The following is a 17,745-nucleotide window of genomic DNA, read 5'->3' on the forward strand; positions in this document are numbered from 1 at the left end:
TGCAGTGGAAGGTGAGAGGGCAGCGCATGGCCCGGCCTGGGTCCTTCCTGAGGTTGCAGGGAACCCACCTGTGTAGACAGGGTGCCCTGCGAGTGTGTCCTCTTCAGGTTTTGCCCGATGTAGTCCAGTTTTCGTTTGTAGTAAGTGTAAGCTTGTCAGCTCTGCCGTATTTGGTGCCAGTATTGTGTTCCCAGGGACTTTACACGATGATAGTGAGAGTCCACGGACGCAAAGTCCATGGGAGCTTTCAGCGGTGCCTCCTCGCACGCACTGCTCAAACCATGCACGCTCTGTAACTTTTGCTTTTGTTGTTTTGTTTTGTTTTGATTAATAGTACAGTGTCTTTTGTTTAAAGAACATAAGGAAGTGTGGTTCTGACATTCATTTCTGGTGTGTGAGGCCACCAGGGTGGTTCACATTACGTCTGTCCTGTTTTTGGTTTCATTCCTTCCCCCCCTTTTCTTTCATGATCTGAAGTCTCCTGCCCGGCTTCTGAGTGCTTGGCTCTGGTTGTCTCTGCATGTGCTCACGACGCTCCTCGGTGACCCCTACGGAGCTTGGGCAAAGTCTGGTCTTGTTTCATGGGACAAGGCCTGTCCAGGGTGTGGGGGCATGGGTCTCTAACTGCAGAAACTGGGCTCTGTCCAAAGAAGGTGACAGAATTCCATATGTTTTTTTTTTTTTTTTTAAGATTTTATTTATTTATTTGAGAGAGAGAATGAGATAGAGCATGAGAGGGGGGAGGGTCAGAGGGAGAAGCAGACTCCCTGCCGAGCAGGGAGCCCAATGCGGGACTCGATCCAGGGACTCCAGGATCATGACCTGGGCCGAAGGCAGTCGCTCAACCAACTGAGCCACCCAGGCACCCAGAGAATTCCATACGTTTTGCAAAGACCGTGAAAGCACTCGATTTGGGTCTGAGCTGATGGCGGACTTTGTCTAAGCAGCATTGTGGCCTCCATGGAGCCCTAAGGTGGTCATTGGGCTGCCCTTGTTTTCAGTTCATGTAAAGCTTTCTGATTTTTAGTGATTTCTGTTTCTGGTTTTTTGAGAGTAATTTTGTGACCTGAGAACAGTGGTTCAGTTCCCAAACTTGTTTCCACATTAGAAACCCCAGGGATCTTTATCATTGGAACAGAATAGAGACCCCAGAAATGAATCCTCAACCATACGGCCAACTAATCTTTGACAAAGCAGGAAAGAATATCCAATGGGAAAAAGTCTCTTTAACAAATGATGTTTGGATAATTGGACAGCCACATGCAGAAGAATGAAACTGGGCCATTTACTTACCCTATACATAAAAATTGACTCAAAATGGATGAAAGACCTAAATGTGAGACAGGAATCCCTCAAAATCCTAGAGGAGAACACAGGCATCAGCCTCTGTGATCTCAGCCGTAGCAACTTCTTGATAGACACACCTCTAAAGGCAAGGGAAGCAAGGGCAAAAATGAACTGTTGGGACTTAATCAAGATAAAAAGCTTCTGCACAGCAAAGGAAGAGTCAACAAAACCAAAAGACAACAGACAGAATGGGAGAAGATGATTTGCAAATGACCTATCAGATAAAGGGCTAGCATCCAAAATCTATAAAGAACTTACCAGACCCAACACCCAAAGAACAAATAATCCAGTCAAGAAACATGAACAGATATTTCTCCAAAGAAGTCATCAGATATCCGGGGCACCTGGGTGGCTCAGTCAGTTAAGCATCTGCCTTCAGCTCAGGTCATGGTTCCAGGGTCCTGAGATGGAGCCCACATCGGGCTCCCTGCTTAGCAGGGAGTCTGCCTCTCCCTCTCTCTCCACCTTGGCCCCCACTTGGGCTCAAATAAAGAAGATCTTAAAGAAAAAAAGGTCTACAAATGGCCAACAGACACATGAAAAAATGCTCAGCATCATGTGGTATCAGGGAAATACAAATCAAAACCACAATGAGTTACCACCTCACACCAGTCAGAACAACAAGTGTTGACGAGGTTGTCAAGAAAGGGGAACTTTCTTATCCTGTTGGTGGGAACGCAAGCTGGTGTAGCCACTCTGGAAAACAGTATGGAGGTTCCTCAGAAAGTTGAAAATAGAGCTACCTTATGACCCAGTAATTGCACTACTGGGTATTTACCCCAAAGATACAAATGTAGTGAAAAGAAGGGGCACATGCACTCCAATGTTTATAGCAGCAATGTTCACAATAGCCAAACTGGGGAAAGAGCCCAGATGTCCATCGACAGAAGAATGGATAAAGAAGATGGCGGGGCGCCTGGGTGGCTCGGTTGGTTAAGCGACTGACTTCGGCTCAGGTCATGATCCTGAGTCCCGGGATCGAGTCCCGCATCGGGCTCCCTGCTCAGCGGGGGGTCTGCTTCTCCCTCTGACCCTCCTCCCTCTCATGCTCTCTGTCTCTCATTCTCTCTCTCTCAAATAAATAAATAAAAACTTTAAAAAAAAAAAAAAAAAGAAGATGGCGTATCTGTATACAATGGAATACTACTCAGCCGTAAAAAAAAAAAAAAATGAAATCTTGCCATTAGCAACAACGTGGATGGAACTAGAGGGCGTTATGCTAAGTGAAATAAATCAGTCAGAGAAAGACAGTTATCATATGATTTTAGTCATATGTGGAATTTAAGAAACAAGACAGAGGATCTTAGGAGAAGGGAGGGAAAATAAAACAAGACGAAATCAGAGAAGGAGACAAACCATAAGAGACTCTTAATCTCAGGAAACAAACTGAAGGTTGCTGGAGGGGAGGGGGTGGGGGGAAGGGGTGACTGGGTGATGGGCATGAAGGAGGGCACGGGATGGAATGAGCACTGGGTGTTAAGACAATCACTGAACTCTACCTCTGAAATTAATAATACACTATATGTTAATTAATTGAATTTAAATTTTAAAAAGCTTTCGAATACTTCAAGATACTTCTGGTGAAAATAGAAGTTGTCAATTATCACATAATAAATGTGTCAATTGTATATTTTAGTAAACTATCGTTTTCCAAATGATCAATCAATACATGAGTAGAGATCAACCAAAGTAAAGAAAAAAAAAAAGAAACAGCTGTGATCTTTTAAGTGTTCTTTTTTTTGGTTTTTTTGGTTCTTTTAAGTGTTCTAAAGCCCCAGCCATACCCCAGACCAGCTGAGCCTCATCCACAGTGAGGCCCCAGCTGTCAGTCGCGGGATGCTGTCAGGATGATGCCAGTGTGCCTCATCCAGGTGGAAACCATAATCAGCTCATTTGAGAGAACAGAGAATCTTGCTTTGGCGGCCTAATCACCCTCTTTGCTTGTGGGGTGACTGATGAGGTTATTTGGGGCTTTGGCCCTGTTCTGCCAGTGACCCTGTAGTCACTGGTGGAACTTAGTAGATTCTGAGTCCAAAATGTGTTTCCTTTTGTGCTTTTAAGTAAACAGAATCAAAGACCAGTATAAGGTGTCCGTACGCATCCCTCCTGACAGTGAGAAGAGCAACCTGATTCGCATCGAGGGGGACCCACAGGGTGTGCAGCAGGCCAAGCGGGAGCTGCTGGAGCTCGCCTCTCGGATGGTAAGACCTGTGGGCAGGTCCTGTGTCTGGGGAGCAGCGTATTTTCTCCCGCAGTTCTGCAGTGGCTCTGACTTGCTGGGGCCCAGGCCCTGTATGAGGGAGGCCCTGGGGCTCTGCAGCTGGGTCTTCAGCCTTGGCCAAACCCATGTCTGTGATGCTTGAGGGACCAATTCTTAAAAGCACCCAGGTGATTCCCACATGGAGCTCAGGTTGAAAATTCCTGCTGTGTGGTTATCTGCAACTCCGGGGGTTGGAGGGTGGGGGCATGAGCCCTGTTCCCTGGGCTAAGCTGCTGGCACTGGTGTGTTTTTCTGGATTGTGTGTGTCAGACGCAGATAACCATGCAGCAGTGATTCCCCATTTTGGCTGCATGTAGGGGTCACGGGTGCCTTTCAGAATCCAGAGGCGTTACCTACTGCGTGAGTGATCGTAGCTTAGCACAGACACGTGCAGAACGTCGGGAAAGCCTCAGGCAGGGCAGTGCATGTGCCTCACTGGGGAAGGGAGCAAGCCCCCCACGTCTGCTCGCACCGGTTCCCAAGCCTGGAGCCTCCCCTCAGAGGCCCCCTTTTGACAGTAGACATTCCCTTGTCCTCAGCTGCAAGCCAGTGCATGCGGCCTCCCGCTGTTCCCTGACCATCCCTGAGCTCCCGTCTGGCCAGGGCCCCCTTGGTCTGGGGTGTCTTGTACCTGTGTTGGACTCCTAAACCCTTGTTTCTTTTTAAACCTGGTGCCAGTCTGATCCAGAATCTCCCCTGAGTTCTTTCAGATGGTTGACTGGTAGTATGTTTTCTTTATCCCAGCTCTGCTTCTTGTGTATTTCTGGTGACATTTTAGTGAGACCTGGAGGAGGGTGAGAACGATGCAAGTTCATTATTCATTCTTAATGATCCACACAGGGCAGTGGTCTGAACCATACTGTGTTCAGGAAGGATCGCTACCTGTCCTGCAGAGTGTTAGGCCTCCTGGTCTCTTGCTCTGGTCAGCACAGAAGCGCTGACTGAACTGCTTTGGTGACTAAGGCTACTTGCAGTACCACTTTCAGTTGAAGGGTCCCTGCTCGGTTGTTGAATTGTACTTCCTTCCGGAGAATAATGCCCAGCCTGTGTTGTTGGAGAGAGCAGGTGTCCTCTAGCGGGTGCTCTCTCCTGGCTGGTGACTCCCAAGGATGCCACAGGGCACTGCTGTGCTCCCTGGGCTCCCGGAGCCTCCTGCTGTAATGTCCTCTACTTGAATTGTGCTTTTAGGAAAACGAGCGCACCAAGGATCTGATTATTGAGCAGAGATTCCATCGCACAATCATTGGGCAGAAGGGTGAACGGATCCGTGAAATTCGTGACAAATTCCCAGAGGTAAAGGTTTCCCAGTGGCATTCTTCAGCCCCCTTGGAGTGATTGATTGCCACTTAGAGATACTCAGTATTTTAGAATCCAGTCCTTACCAGTAACTGAACTTGAATTTGTGATGATTTGTTCCAGGTTATCATCAACTTTCCAGACCCAGCACAAAAAAGTGATATTGTTCAACTCAGAGGGCCCAAGAATGAGGTGGAAAAATGCACAAAATACATGCAGAAGATGGTGGCAGATCTGGTAGGAGGATGTTTCCCATCCTTGGTTGTGATAGTGCTGCCAGTGGCAGAGAGACCTGGGGGGGGGATCCCATCAGAACCCCTGCTTCAGGGGGCACACTCAGGCCCGGGCTTGGTCTGCCATCGATGGAGGGGTGTCGACAACTCTTAGGACTTCAGTGTTCCGTGGAATTCAGGTGGGGTTCCAGGCTCCTTGTTCCCTTAAGGGATCTTCAGATACCTGGATAAGCTGTCCCATCCAGTGAGGAGAGAGATTTGCACAGGCAGTATGGGGAGCCATTTATTGATTGGCTATTAAGAAGCTGGAATGAGAGCCGGCTGTTTGGAAAGTGCTGAGGGTGGTTATTGATGGGAAGGCTGCAGATGGGCTCATGCTTTCTGTGGTTTCTCATGGGGCTTGGACTGAGCTCACCACTGCCTCAGATTGCTGGTGGGTGCGTTCCCAGCACTGAGCTCGTTCACACTGCCACAGCGTGGTGGGGTTTGTGTGTTCTGGGCTTACTTCTCTCAGCCTGGTGGCCAGGACTCCCTCCTACCCATAGTGTCCGTTGAGGGCACCCAACACATTGCTTCTGGATTACGGACCTTGCACTGAACAGGTGGCAGGTTCTATGGGGAGCCACTTTTTATCAAGGTGGCTTTGCATCGGTTGACAGTGGCATGCCAGGTTAGCTTATTGTTGGGTAAGTTATGCCTCCATCTAAAGGTCAGAGGTCCTAGGGGGAGACGAGCAGGGTCCAAGTGTGTGTTTCTAATAGCGAATCCTGTCATTTCATACTCCCTCATGGATGAAGGGACACATCACTGTCCAGCATGAGGGCTAATGGTGCCACCTCTTTTGTTTTTAAGGTGGAAAATAGCTATTCAATTTCTGTTCCGATCTTCAAACAATTTCACAAGAACATCATTGGGAAAGGAGGCGCAAACATTAAAAAGGTGACCGGCCAGCTTGTCCCCTGAATCTTGGCTCCCCTCGGCCTGCCCCCCCAAAGCCCTGTGCCATTCTGGCTTAAAGTTGAAGGAGGGAGCCTTACTTTCCAGCCCTGGGCTCCAAGTGTCTCAACTGGGAAGTCAGTTCTCATGGTCCCCTGTCTCCTGGTAGATTCGGGAAGAAAGCAACACTAAGATCGACCTTCCAGCAGAGAACAGCAATTCAGAGACCATTGTCATCACAGGCAAGCGAGCCAACTGTGAGGCCGCCCGGAGCCGCATCCTGTCCATCCAGAAAGACCTGGTAATGGGGTGTTGTGTGACAGGGCATGTGCCAGGCTCCCCGTCATCGTGTCTCATCAGCTCTCCCCATAGCAGTGCAGGCCCATGGCCGGCCTCCTGCCACACGCCTGGGGCCATGCTTACCACTAGACCTGAGCAGTAGCACTGGATTTGAGTGCTTGGAAATCATCCTGTCCTGAAGGCATAACAATCTTTTTTTTTTTTTTTTTAATTTTTGAAAGATAATATGTAAGAAACTTCATGTTTAAAGTATGCAGTTTGATAAGTTTTGACCTATGTTGTACATGCATGGACTCTCCGTGCTCAGGATAATGAGCATATCCAGCACCCCGGAGATGTCCTCATGCCCCATTTCAGCACCTTCCTCTGTCCTGCCAGCCCCCACCCCGCCACTCTGCCTGTCCAGCCCTTCATCTGCTTTCAGCCACGGGATTGTCGAGTTTCCTGTGTCCTCGTACAAAAGAAATCATGGTGTTTGCTCTCGCAGCTCGAGCTCTTCTCACATGGAGCAGCTACGTTGAGATGCATCTGTGTTGTCCTGTGTGTCAGTCGGTTTTGTTTCTTTCCTGGGTGATAGGTCCCTGCGTGCACAAATTTTTCGCCTAAGATTTGTAGCTTTCAAGGGTTTTTTTTTCTAGGTTGTCAAGGTTTTTAGCATAAAGTTTTTCATAATATTCCCATACTGTGCTTTCACTGTGCTGATGTCTCATGTTCCGGATACGTGTAATTTGTGTGATTATAGAATTATCTTCTTTTACCCTTGGTAGTAGTCTTTGCTCTGAAATCTATTTTTTCTCATTAAAGTGGGTTTCTTTTAGGCAGCTTTTTTTATTCAATCTTAAAGATTTTATTTATTAGAGAGTGAGTGTGGGGGAGGAGCAGTGGGAGAACGACAAGCAGACTCCACGCCCAGTGCAGAGCCCTCCCTACACGGGGCTCCAGCTCCCAACCCTGAGATCATGACCTGAGCCGAAATCAGGAGTCACACCTTAACCGACTGAGCCACCCAGATGCCCCAATCTCTGCCTTTTTTAAATGGAGGTTTTTACATTTAATTACATTAGTAAATGTGTGTATCATGTATTATGTTACATATTTTATTATATTTGTTTAGTAAGTGTGATTAAATACAAATTTTTTAATTTTTAGAATTGTGGAAAATACACATAACAAAATTTACCACCTTCGTGTGCAACCCCGGGCATCAGCTATGTGGCTGTGCCCGCTGTTGTCTTCAGCACTTTCCCATCTCCCCAAATAGAAGCTGTACCTGCAAACCCCTCTCCATCCCCTCCCCAGGCCCTGGTCATGGTCGTTTTATGGAGGTGTCCTGCATTTGTTTTCTGTTTGCCCCATCTACTTTGTTCTCTTTTTCTGCCTGCTTTTGGATTTAATATAATTTTCTTACTCCTCTCATCTCCTTTTTGGCTTATTGGACATAACTTTTATTTTTGTGGTGGTTTTAGGGTTTTTAGTGTACATCCTCCACTTAGGCCCTATCTCTAAGTGACTTTGTGCTGGTTGCAGTGCAGTTTGAGAAGCTGCGAACCCCCATTTATCACCCAAGTCTCCGTGTCCATGTCCCCAGCCCCACAACACAGTGCTGTTTCACACTGGCTTCTTGCACTCGGTGTTAGTAGTAAGTCGGGTCATACGGTCGGAGTGTGTTTAGTTCTGTAAGGAAGTGCCAGACCGTCTTCCAGCTAGGCTGAGCTTTTCTGTGTTCCCAGCGGCGGACCTCAGGCCGCAGGTGTTCTTTCAGGACTTAGGACTTTGCTTCAGGGCCTTCCTAGTGTTTCTGCGGACACATCTGAGGTCCTCCTTGGCTTTCCTCCTCTGCACAGACTTCCTCTGGCTGTATTTAGGATTGTCACAAGGGCGGCAAGCCTTACGAAAGTTACCATGTGTCTGGGCGTCCTTTTCTTCATGTTGGTTAGAGTTGATTGAGCTTCTTGGATGCAAAGACTTCAGCGTTGTCAAATCCTTCTTGATTGACTGATTGATTTTTTTAGAGAACGTGTGCATGAGCAAAGGGGGAGAGAGAGAATCTCAAACACACTCTCCGCTGAGCGCAGAGCCTGTGGGGCTCGATCTCATGACCCCGAGATCATGACCTGAGCCAAAATCGAGTCGGAGGCTCAACTGATTCAGCCCCCCAGGCGCCCCTGGAGTCATTATTATTAAGTAGTTCTTCCTGTCCTTCCCGTCGGGACTCCAGTTACTTGGGGCTAGGCCGGCTGGAGGTGGTCCTGTGGTTCACTGGTACGTTATTTATTTGGGTGGAAAGGAGAAGTGGTATTTTTCCCATTAGTTTCTTTGAATTCATTAATTTTCTGCAGTGTCTAATCTGCCTGTAATCCCATCTAATGTATTTTTCATTTCAGACATTTTCACCTATAGAAGTTCAGGGTGGAATATTTCATTTTTACACATGACACGCTCTGTTTCCTTTGGGTTTTTTTTACCATGCGTGCAGTCGTGAAAATGCTTGTAGTCATGTTCTCGACCCACTGGTTCTAACGTCTGTGTCACTTCTGGGCTGTTTTCTGTTCTTTCCTCACTGAGTGATTTCTCTTGTTTCTTTGAATGGTATTTTTTCGCTGGATGCCAGAAATTAGGACGTCTACTTGGGTGGATGCTGGATATTTTTGCATTCCTATAAATGTTTTAGCTTTGCTAAGGTACTTTGAAGTACTTGGCTCCTTTTTGGACTTGCTCTTAAGATACATGAGGTGGGGTCACAGCAGTGCCTGGTCTCGGGTGTTCCTTCCCACTCCTGGGGTGAGGCCTCCCTGCCCCCAGTGTCCCAGAGTGTAGACAGTACTGTGCACTGCTGTCCCCCCCCCCCCCCCCCCCCCCCGCCCGGGGGGGGACCCGGCCCCTGCCCTCCCCCCCCCCCCCCCCCCCCAGTGATGTCAGTGTGGGAGCAAACTCCAGTTCACGCGGCTTCTACCAGTCTTGCTCTCCCCAGACTGTCAGCTCTGTGTCCTCAAAGCAGGGTCTCAGCCAGGGGACTGTCATCATGCTCACCTTGCTTGTTTCCCGTTTCCAGTGTCTTGAACACCATTGTTTCTCACAGGAGGTAAATCTGGGCCCTGTTGTCTCACCTTGACTGGAGGCAGGGTTTTAATAGGAAAGGCTGATGATCCATGGGCATCTCGGTTGTGTCTCTGCTTTATGGTGTGATGTGGAGACTTTCCTTCTATGCTGTGTGAGCTGCTCCCCTCCCCAGCCCCCCACAAGTGTCCCCACAAGCACAAGGGCTCCAGGCCCCTCTGCAGTGGGCGTGCCGCCGTGTGTCCCACACCTCACAGACTGTGTGTCATTTCAGGCCAACATAGCCGAGCTGGAGGTCTCGATTCCTGCCAAGCTGCACAACTCCCTCATCGGCACAAAGGGCCGCTTGATCCGCTCCATCATGGAGGAGTGTGGCGGGGTGCACATTCACTTCCCGGTGGAGGGCTCGGGAAGTGACACTGTTGTCATCAGGGGCCCTGCTTCGGATGTGGAGAAGGCCAAGAAGCAGCTCCTGCACCTGGCCGAGGAGAAGGTGAGCTTCATGCCCGGGAGTGACGGCCCTGTGTCTCCCTCTTGGTAGAAATCCTCGCCCCGTTGTTGTGGCAGGTCAGGAAATTGCCTCAGACACCTTTTTGTGTCTTTGATTCTGCCGCTGCTGAACAAAGGCCTTGGCAGGTCAAAGCCTACTTACACAGTACAGAAAATTTGCTATTTGGTTTATTGGTTTGGGGTTTTGTTTTTGTTTTGTTTTGTTTTAAGATTTTATTTCTTTGAGATTGAGCACAAGCAGGGGGAGTGGCAGAGGGAAAGGAAGAAACAGGCTCCCTGCAGCCTGACGTGGGGCTCGATCCCTTGACCCCAGAATCACGACCTGAGCCAAAAGTAGACACTTACCCGACTGAACCACCCAGGCACCCCTGGGTTTTGTTTTGTTTTGTTTTTTTAAGTATGATTTATAGACGATAACACCCGCCTTTCTTAGTGTATACTTCTGAGTTTTGATGAGCATAAACAAACTCATGTGACCACCACTGCAGTGAAAATGTTTTGGCCGGGGCGCCTGGGTGGCTCAGTTGGTTAAGCCACTGCCTTTGGCTCAGGTCATGATTCTGGAGTCCCCGGATCGAGTCCCGCGTCGGTCTCCCTGCTCGGCGAGGAGCCTGCTTCTCCCTCTGACCCTCCCCCCTCTCGTGCTCTCTCTCTCTCTCTCTCTCTCATTCTCTCTCTCAAATAAATAAATAAAATCTTTAAAAAAAAAAAAAAATGTTTTGGCCATCACCCCTGAAATTCTGCGTTGAGTCACCTTTGCCCCTTTGTCAGAACCCACGTGTGGGTCTGTTTCTGGACCGTGCTGTGTTCTCGCAACTCCATAGGGAGGGATGGCTGGGAGATCCCTCCAGCTTTGCGCTTTTTCAGACTGCTCTGGCCATTCTGCGTCTTTGCCCTTCTGTGCACATTTGGAACCAGCTTAACAGTTTCTAGGGGGAAATCCTGCTTGGATTTTTGGACAGGGATTGTGTTGAATCTAAAGATCAAATTGGGGAGAATTGACAACTCAGGAGTTTGTAGTTTTCTGGGTTATGTTCTTAAATTTTAAGTCTTCGATTTTTCATTGGTGTTTTGTAGTTTTTAGCATGCGGATCTCATTCATATTTTGTTCAATTTAAATCCTCACTATTTTGCTTTTTAGTGACTGCTGTTGTTAAATGGTACCTTTTAATTCATTTTAATTTCTAGTTACTGTAGCATGTAGAAATGTATCTGATATTTTTATATGGGCTTTGTTTTATGCGTCTGGTTTAAAGTTCAGTTATCAGTTCCAGTAACATTTCTTGTGGATTCTTGAGTTTTCTGTGTAACACACATTGTCTGTGAACAGACAGTTGAATTCTTTCCTGCTGATCCATACACCTGTAGGTGTGGTCTCACTGCATCGCTTGGGCCTCCAGTACGGTGTTGAGGAGCAGTGGTGAGAGGGGACAGCTGTGCCTCATTGGCGAACTTTGGGGAGAGTGCTCAGTCCTGCAGCATTGAGTGGGAAATGAGCTGTGGGTCTTCCAAGGAAGCTCTTTGTCAAGTTGAGGAAGCTCCCTTCTGCTACAAGTTTGCTGAGAGCTACTGCGGGAACGGGAACGGGAACGGGGGTGGTGGGACTTTGTAGGAGGCTTTCTCTGTATCTGTTGACATGACAGCATGTCTTTAAGCATATGTATTAGATTTTTTAAGTGTTTTTGGGGGGGTGTTTTGTTTGTTTTTTTAAAGTTTAACCTTGCTTTTCCGGGATGAGCCCCACTTGGTTTAGGGTTTAGGTATGCTGTCCTTCATCGTGTTGCTGGGCTAGGCTCACCTAGCTTGTTAGCTTTTTAATAATGTTGCTATTTTCCAGTGTCTGTGTCTGAAGATTCTCTCAGGGGTGTTTGGGAAATCAGCAGTTCAGAGATAACAAAATTCATTTGCTTGTTACTTTTTAGCATGCTGGCAGACCTTCTTTTCCTTTGTGTTTCTTCATGCTTATGCGCCAGGTTCCAGAATACAGGGAAGGAGAGGAGAAGGCATTGTGTGGGTCTGAGTCAGCCTGAAGGTGCATGTGCTCTCCTGGTGAATCTGCCAGATGAGCTGGCATCCTCAACAAGGTCATCGTGTCGGGGCCTTTGCTGGGGCCTGGCTTCTTGGTGTCAGATGAGGACCTTGGTTGGCTTGGGTCTGTCCGAGATTGAGATTGGGCCTTGCGGTTGGTGTGTGGGCTCCCCTGTAGCCCGAGCAGGGGAAGGCCTGGACAGGGAGCACTCTGCTCGACTTGGGGAGGAGCAGGAGCGCTGTGCCTGGGGGTGGGGCTGGCAGTACCGTGGGCTTACCTGCTCTGCCATACTCACTTAAGTCCCCTCTGTAGGTGGAGAGCAGCGTGCAGGGCTTTGTTTGGGTCACTGCCGGTAAGTGGCAGGACTGGGGCTATGAATGTGCATGCTCTGAGCCATCTCAGTGTCTGGACGGCAGAGGGGGCTGTAAGTACTTCCTGTCTGGGTGTCCATCCCTTTGTTTTGCTGAGGCTTGATAGCCACAGGCCTTTGTTCTCTAGGCCCCCTTACTTACCTGCTCAGGGGACCAGGCAGGTGGCACCAGGCCAGTGTATCTGGGATTGGTTTCCACAGCAAACCAAGAGTTTCACCGTTGACATCCGTGCTAAGCCAGAATACCACAAGTTCCTCATTGGCAAAGGGGGCGGCAAAATCCGCAAGGTGCGTGACAACACTGGAGCCCGCATCATATTCCCAGCGGCTGAGGACAAGGATCAGGACCTGATCACCATCATCGGGAAGGAGGACGCTGTCAGGGAGGCTCAGAAGGAGCTGGAAGCCCTCATCCAGAACCTGGTAAGGCCCGGTGGGCGCTGCACCTTGGTTGTCCTGTCAGGCTTGGTCAGCAGGGTCATTTACTTTTCCCCCTCCCTCCATGCCCCAGGATAACGTGGTGGAAGACTGCATGCTGGTGGATCCCAAGCACCACCGCCATTTTGTCATCCGAAGGGGCCAGGTCTTGCGGGAGATTGCTGAAGAGTATGGTGGGGTGATGGTTAGCTTCCCACGCTCTGGCACACAGAGTGATAAGGTCACCCTCAAGGGTGCCAAGGACTGTGTGGAGGCGGCCAAGAAGCGCATTCAGGAGATCATTGAGGACCTGGTAGGTGCCTGGGAGGGTGGCAGGGTTCTTGGCCCCAACAGCCAGGGGCAAAGCGAGGGGCTAGGGGCTCTCAGCCTCTGGCCTTCATCCTGACAGTTGGAGGGAATACTACTCCTAACCAGCGGCGTTTTAAAACATGATGAAATGCCATCTGTGCAAGGAACCAGCCTCTCTCCAAAGGGAAGAGAAGAGACGGAAGGGGAGGGCCTGTCAGAGCGGATCCACATGGAAACCAGTTGGGTTTTCCCTCCTGGCACTCCCCTGCCGCGGCCTGGGAAGTACTTCCCTGACCATCAGTCCCAGCGCCTCCTTATGGAGTCGTAGCCCCAGCGTTCGCTGTCACTGGCTCATGCAGCCACCCTTCAGGGACAGCACCTAGCTGTGCAGGACGCACAGAAATGGCTGTACTCCAGCTCTGGGCGGCAGCGAGCCTCGGTGCCATTTTGTGTAGATGGGTCATCAGTACTTTCTTGTGTCTGGGAAATGTGTCAGAAGGAGGCATCCCATTCGCTCCTGCCTCACTCCCCTCCTCTCTCCACCCTGTTGTACTTGGAGCACTTGAGGTGTCTGCGGAGGACTGAGTGGAGGCTGGTGAGGATGTGCACTGACCCTAAGCAGTTAACCTTTGCCTTTATTTTTTTCTTTCTTGCTGTGCCCTGCACCCCCCCACCCCCCCAGGAAGCCCAAGTGACCATAGAATGTGCCATACCCCAGAAGTTCCATCGATCTGTCATGGGCCCCAAAGGTTCCAGAATCCAGCAGATTACTCGGGACTATAATGTTCAGATTAAGTTCCCAGACAGAGAGGAGAACCCAGGTGGGTCCCAGCGGTGAGCTCTGTGCTGAGTGGGGAAGCAGGAGGTGTGTGAATGGGCCCTGCCTGGGGAGTTCCGGAGCTTCCCTGGGACGTGGGCTCTCTCAGTTGCTGCAGGGTGATGGGTGCCCTTGTAGCGTCAGGAGGCTTGCAGCGGGTGATGCGGCAAAGGAGGGCAGAGCACCTGCGGCCTCTGAAGCAGGGAAGCACCCGCCCCAACTGCCACCCTGAGTTTGGTTCTGAGGCTTCTCACAAGTCCCAGGTGACCTGTGTGCTAGGGCTGCTTCCGCTCTGTCCACTGCAGCTGCCTCTCCCCCAGCACCCCCACTTGGCGGGTCTTAACCCCTTGACAGGCAGGCACCCTGGCTGCCCTTCCACCACAGCCCCTCGCACCAGCGTCCTGCTTATCGCTTGGTTCTGCATGTGCCTCGGGGACAGTCGGGTGGTAGGCAGTCATGAGGTGACCTGCACAGCGAGGGGTCTCAGAGCTGACTTTCCCAAGACCCGCCTCCCGCTCAGGCTGCAGCCAAGTGTGTCGTCTTTTTGGACTGATCTCGGTGGATGCGTCTGGTCCGGTTCGCGACGGTGTCCACTCCGTGTGCTCTGTCCTGTACAGAGCTGGTCGCGGCCGCTGACTCTCTTGTTGCCCTGAGAGCGCACGGGCTGTTCTGAGTACATATGGAGGAAAACTGCATAGGATAAAGATGTATTTTCTACCTCCGTTATTCAAATTCAGTTTGTTTTCTTTTGCCCCCCCTTCTTTTATGCATACGGTCATTTTTTCTAAGTCATTGGAGTGTACTCTTCAAACTTACCTTTAGTGGCTCCTTCCTGAGAATGAGAACCTTTTTTTTTGACGTCATTTGCGATAACTGGGGCACATCTGTCATCAGAATCAGAAGATCTAACAGTATATGGTACTGTTACCGAATTTAGTCGGTGTTCAAATTTTGCCACTTTGGAAAGTGTCTGCAGAGCCGACCTTCCCCACAGTTGGGTGCAGGACTGTGATTGCTTCGGCGTCCCACTGTTGCTCGTTCACACTTGTTCCTGTTGTACAGACTGCTGCATTCTGTCCTGCCCCACGAGCCTTGCGTTTGCGTTCGGGTGCACACCTGGTCCCCCACCAGCCGGCGTCTGTGTCAAGTGTCCTGTCCCTTCATCCTTGAGTTTTGCTTGCTTGCCTCCTGGCATAAGAAGCTGGTGCCCTCTCCCCTCCTCCCTCCCAGCCTGTGTCGTAGGCCCCTCCCCACGGCCATGTCCCAACCCCAGGGCTTGGGCTCTAGTCTCCTTGCCCCTCAAACACAGTGGGTGCCGTACCCCATGCCTCCCACACGCCAGCCTCCAAGGTAACCAGCTCCGCCTGAGTTGAGGTGACTCATGTCCTCCTGGGAAGCCAGGCGCGTATGGGTCTTCCCTCCCCACCCCCCCCAGCACGTGGCGGGTGCTTCACACGTGTTTGCCTAGAGGGTGCAAAGTCGGCATGTGAGCTGTCCCCCCTCTCGTCTCCCCAGTTCACAGTGTAGAGCCGTCAGTCCAGGAGAACGGGGACGATGCCGGAGACGGGAGGGACGCCAAAGAGGCCGACCCTGGCTCCCCCAGGAGGTGTGACATCATCATCATCTCTGGCCGTAAAGAAAAGTGTGAGGCCGCCAAGGAAGCCCTCGAGGTGGGTGCGGCCTGACACTGACTGCCGGTGGCGCTGGTCTCACTGGCCTGGGGCACAGAGCCCAGCACCTGGGGGCTGCTGGCGGGCACGGAACTGACGGGTTTCAGTGACAGCAGGGGGCATGTGGTCTCCAGCCTCGGTTTTCTTTTCTGTCACATAGTGAACCAAATCTATCTCGGACTTGTAAGGATGAGTGCTTTGTGCTGTGAATACTTAACTGAGTGCCACCTACCTGTTGGGCACTGTTTTAAGTGCTGCTGTCATCTCTAAGACCCACGTGGGCTTGGCCACAGTCTGTCTTTGACATCAGTGAGGCCGGGAGGCAGGGCCAGCTTCTGCATCTGAGCCCCACTGGTCCCCCTCTGTAAGCCTCAGATTGCTCTGGTTTTTTTCCTGGCTTCAGTTTGTTCTGTTTCATTTTGTTTCTGTAAGTGGTCTGTCACATTTAAGAGTGTAAGCTTGCGGTTGACTTTCTGAAAGTTTGCCCTGTTGGCATTAATCTTAAAAAAATGGATTCCATGTTTTGTTTTGTTTTGTTTTGTTTTGTTTTGTTTTGTTTAAGAGAGAGCGTGCACGCACAAGCAAGCAAGCGGGGAGAGGGGCAGAGGGAGAGAGAGAATCCCAAGCAGACTCCCCAAGTGTGGAGCCCAACGCAGGGCTTGATCCCAGGACCCCTGAGATCATGACCTGAGCCGAAATCGGGAGTCAGACGCTTAACCAACCACCACCTAGGTGCCCCTTGATTCCATGTTCTTTCTTTGTGTCTTCTTTTGAGTTAAAAGCCTGGGTGCTGGTCTCAGTTTAAGAGTCTCATGCTCTACCGACTGAGCTAGCCGGGCACCTTGGTCTCAGTTTAGACGGAACAGCATGGAAGGTTCCAGGAAGCTCCCTCTAATTCTCACAGGGTCACTCTGCTCCCCGCTAGCTCTCAGGCCTGCCCCTGACCGTCTTCCCTGCAGGCACTGGTTCCTGTCACCATCGAAGTGGAGGTACCCTTTGACCTTCACCGGTACATCATTGGGCAGAAGGGGAGCGGGATCCGGAAGATGATGGATGAGTTTGAGGTACCATGATTTGCAGTCTTTCCCTGGAGCCAGTGTTGGGTGGGAGCCCTCCCGAGGGCCTCTGGCAGTTCGGCCCCTTGGCGGTGCACCTTCTTCCTGCTCTTAGCCGTGCAGCAGCCGGCCGCCCCTGTGTCTTCGTCCAGGACCCCATCTACATCAGGTCCATTCCTGTTTCCATGTAGGTGAACATCCACGTGCCGGCGCCGGAACTGCAGTCCGACATCATCGCCATCACTGGCCTTGCCGTGAATTTGGATCGGGCCAAGGCTGGCTTGCTGGAGCGCGTGAAGGAGCTGCAGGCTGAGCAGGAGGACCGGGTGGGTGTCCGTTGGACCGTGGGGGCGTCCTCCAGAGCTGCGGTCCTCGGCCTTCGTCTTGCCAGAGCATCACCAGCACCCTGACCACGCTGCAGCCAGTTTGGCTGGGTGACTGGAGGAGGACCCGGCCGACCCTGTCGTGCTTTGTGCCCAGTGGCCTCTCTTCAGATGCGGTGTTAGGAGCAGGGCACTTTTCTCTTCCATAAGACGGCAGCAAAGTTAGATTCCCTGTTAGTTAGTACTTTTTTTCAAAGTAAACGTGCCATGTGTGGTGCCTCCAGCCACACGGGAAAGGTCAGGTTGGAGAGGCCTGGGAGCCGTTGCTGCGAAAGACCCCCAAACGTGAGTGGTGTGGTCCAGGGGGGGTGTCCGCGGGCCCACGTGGACCTTCTCACTGCTCGGTTTTCCTGCTTTGAGGAGGGTTCAAGACCCACGTGCCCTCTGGAGAGCTGGTGTTGGAGGGTTTCCTGAGGTGAACGGTGTGGCCGGGTGCTGTCCCCTCCAGAAGCCCGGTTACAGATGATGTGGGTCACGGGCTTCCTGCTGCGGAGGATTTCCTGGAGTCGTGTTGGGGATACGGCCCACAGACCTCACACACCTGAGTGTGGTTCCAACGGTCTCAGCCTCTGGCCACGGATGTCTCAGGCTGGCTGGCCCGCTTTTCCTTCAGGCCTGCTTTTCTACCCCAGCCTTGAAAGACTCCCTCTCCCCACCCCCCCCACCCACCCAAACATTTTTATACTTACTCATCAGATCCCTGTTAAACCAATTAGAAAGTTGAGCTCAGAGCTCACCACTTGCCACGCCAGCCTT

General features: G+C 50.9%; 1 protein-coding gene across 6 annotated transcripts in view; it reads left to right on the forward strand.

The window, feature by feature from the left end:
- HDLBP (high density lipoprotein binding protein) overlaps positions 1-17,745 on the forward strand; it is a 73,501-nt gene that overhangs the window by 50,938 nt on the left and 4,818 nt on the right. For all 6 annotated transcript variants that reach the window (XM_035006694.1, XM_035006696.1, XM_035006698.1 and 3 more), the window contains exons 12-23: positions 3,409-3,548; positions 4,796-4,900; positions 5,027-5,140; positions 5,989-6,075; positions 6,242-6,373; positions 9,704-9,922; positions 12,540-12,761; positions 12,850-13,068; positions 13,747-13,885; positions 15,397-15,551; positions 16,511-16,615; positions 16,798-16,932. In XM_035006694.1, coding sequence (XP_034862585.1) covers positions 3,409-3,548; positions 4,796-4,900; positions 5,027-5,140; positions 5,989-6,075; positions 6,242-6,373; positions 9,704-9,922; positions 12,540-12,761; positions 12,850-13,068; positions 13,747-13,885; positions 15,397-15,551; positions 16,511-16,615; positions 16,798-16,932 — 1,772 coding nt within the window. The remainder of the gene's footprint in view (positions 1-3,408; positions 3,549-4,795; positions 4,901-5,026; positions 5,141-5,988; positions 6,076-6,241; positions 6,374-9,703; positions 9,923-12,539; positions 12,762-12,849; positions 13,069-13,746; positions 13,886-15,396; positions 15,552-16,510; positions 16,616-16,797; positions 16,933-17,745) is intronic.

Source organism: Mirounga leonina, unplaced genomic scaffold (assembly GCF_011800145.1).
Source record: "Mirounga leonina isolate KUSES-001 unplaced genomic scaffold, KU_Mleo_1.0 Mir_151, whole genome shotgun sequence".
NCBI classification, from domain to species: Eukaryota; Metazoa; Chordata; class Mammalia; order Carnivora; family Phocidae; genus Mirounga; species Mirounga leonina.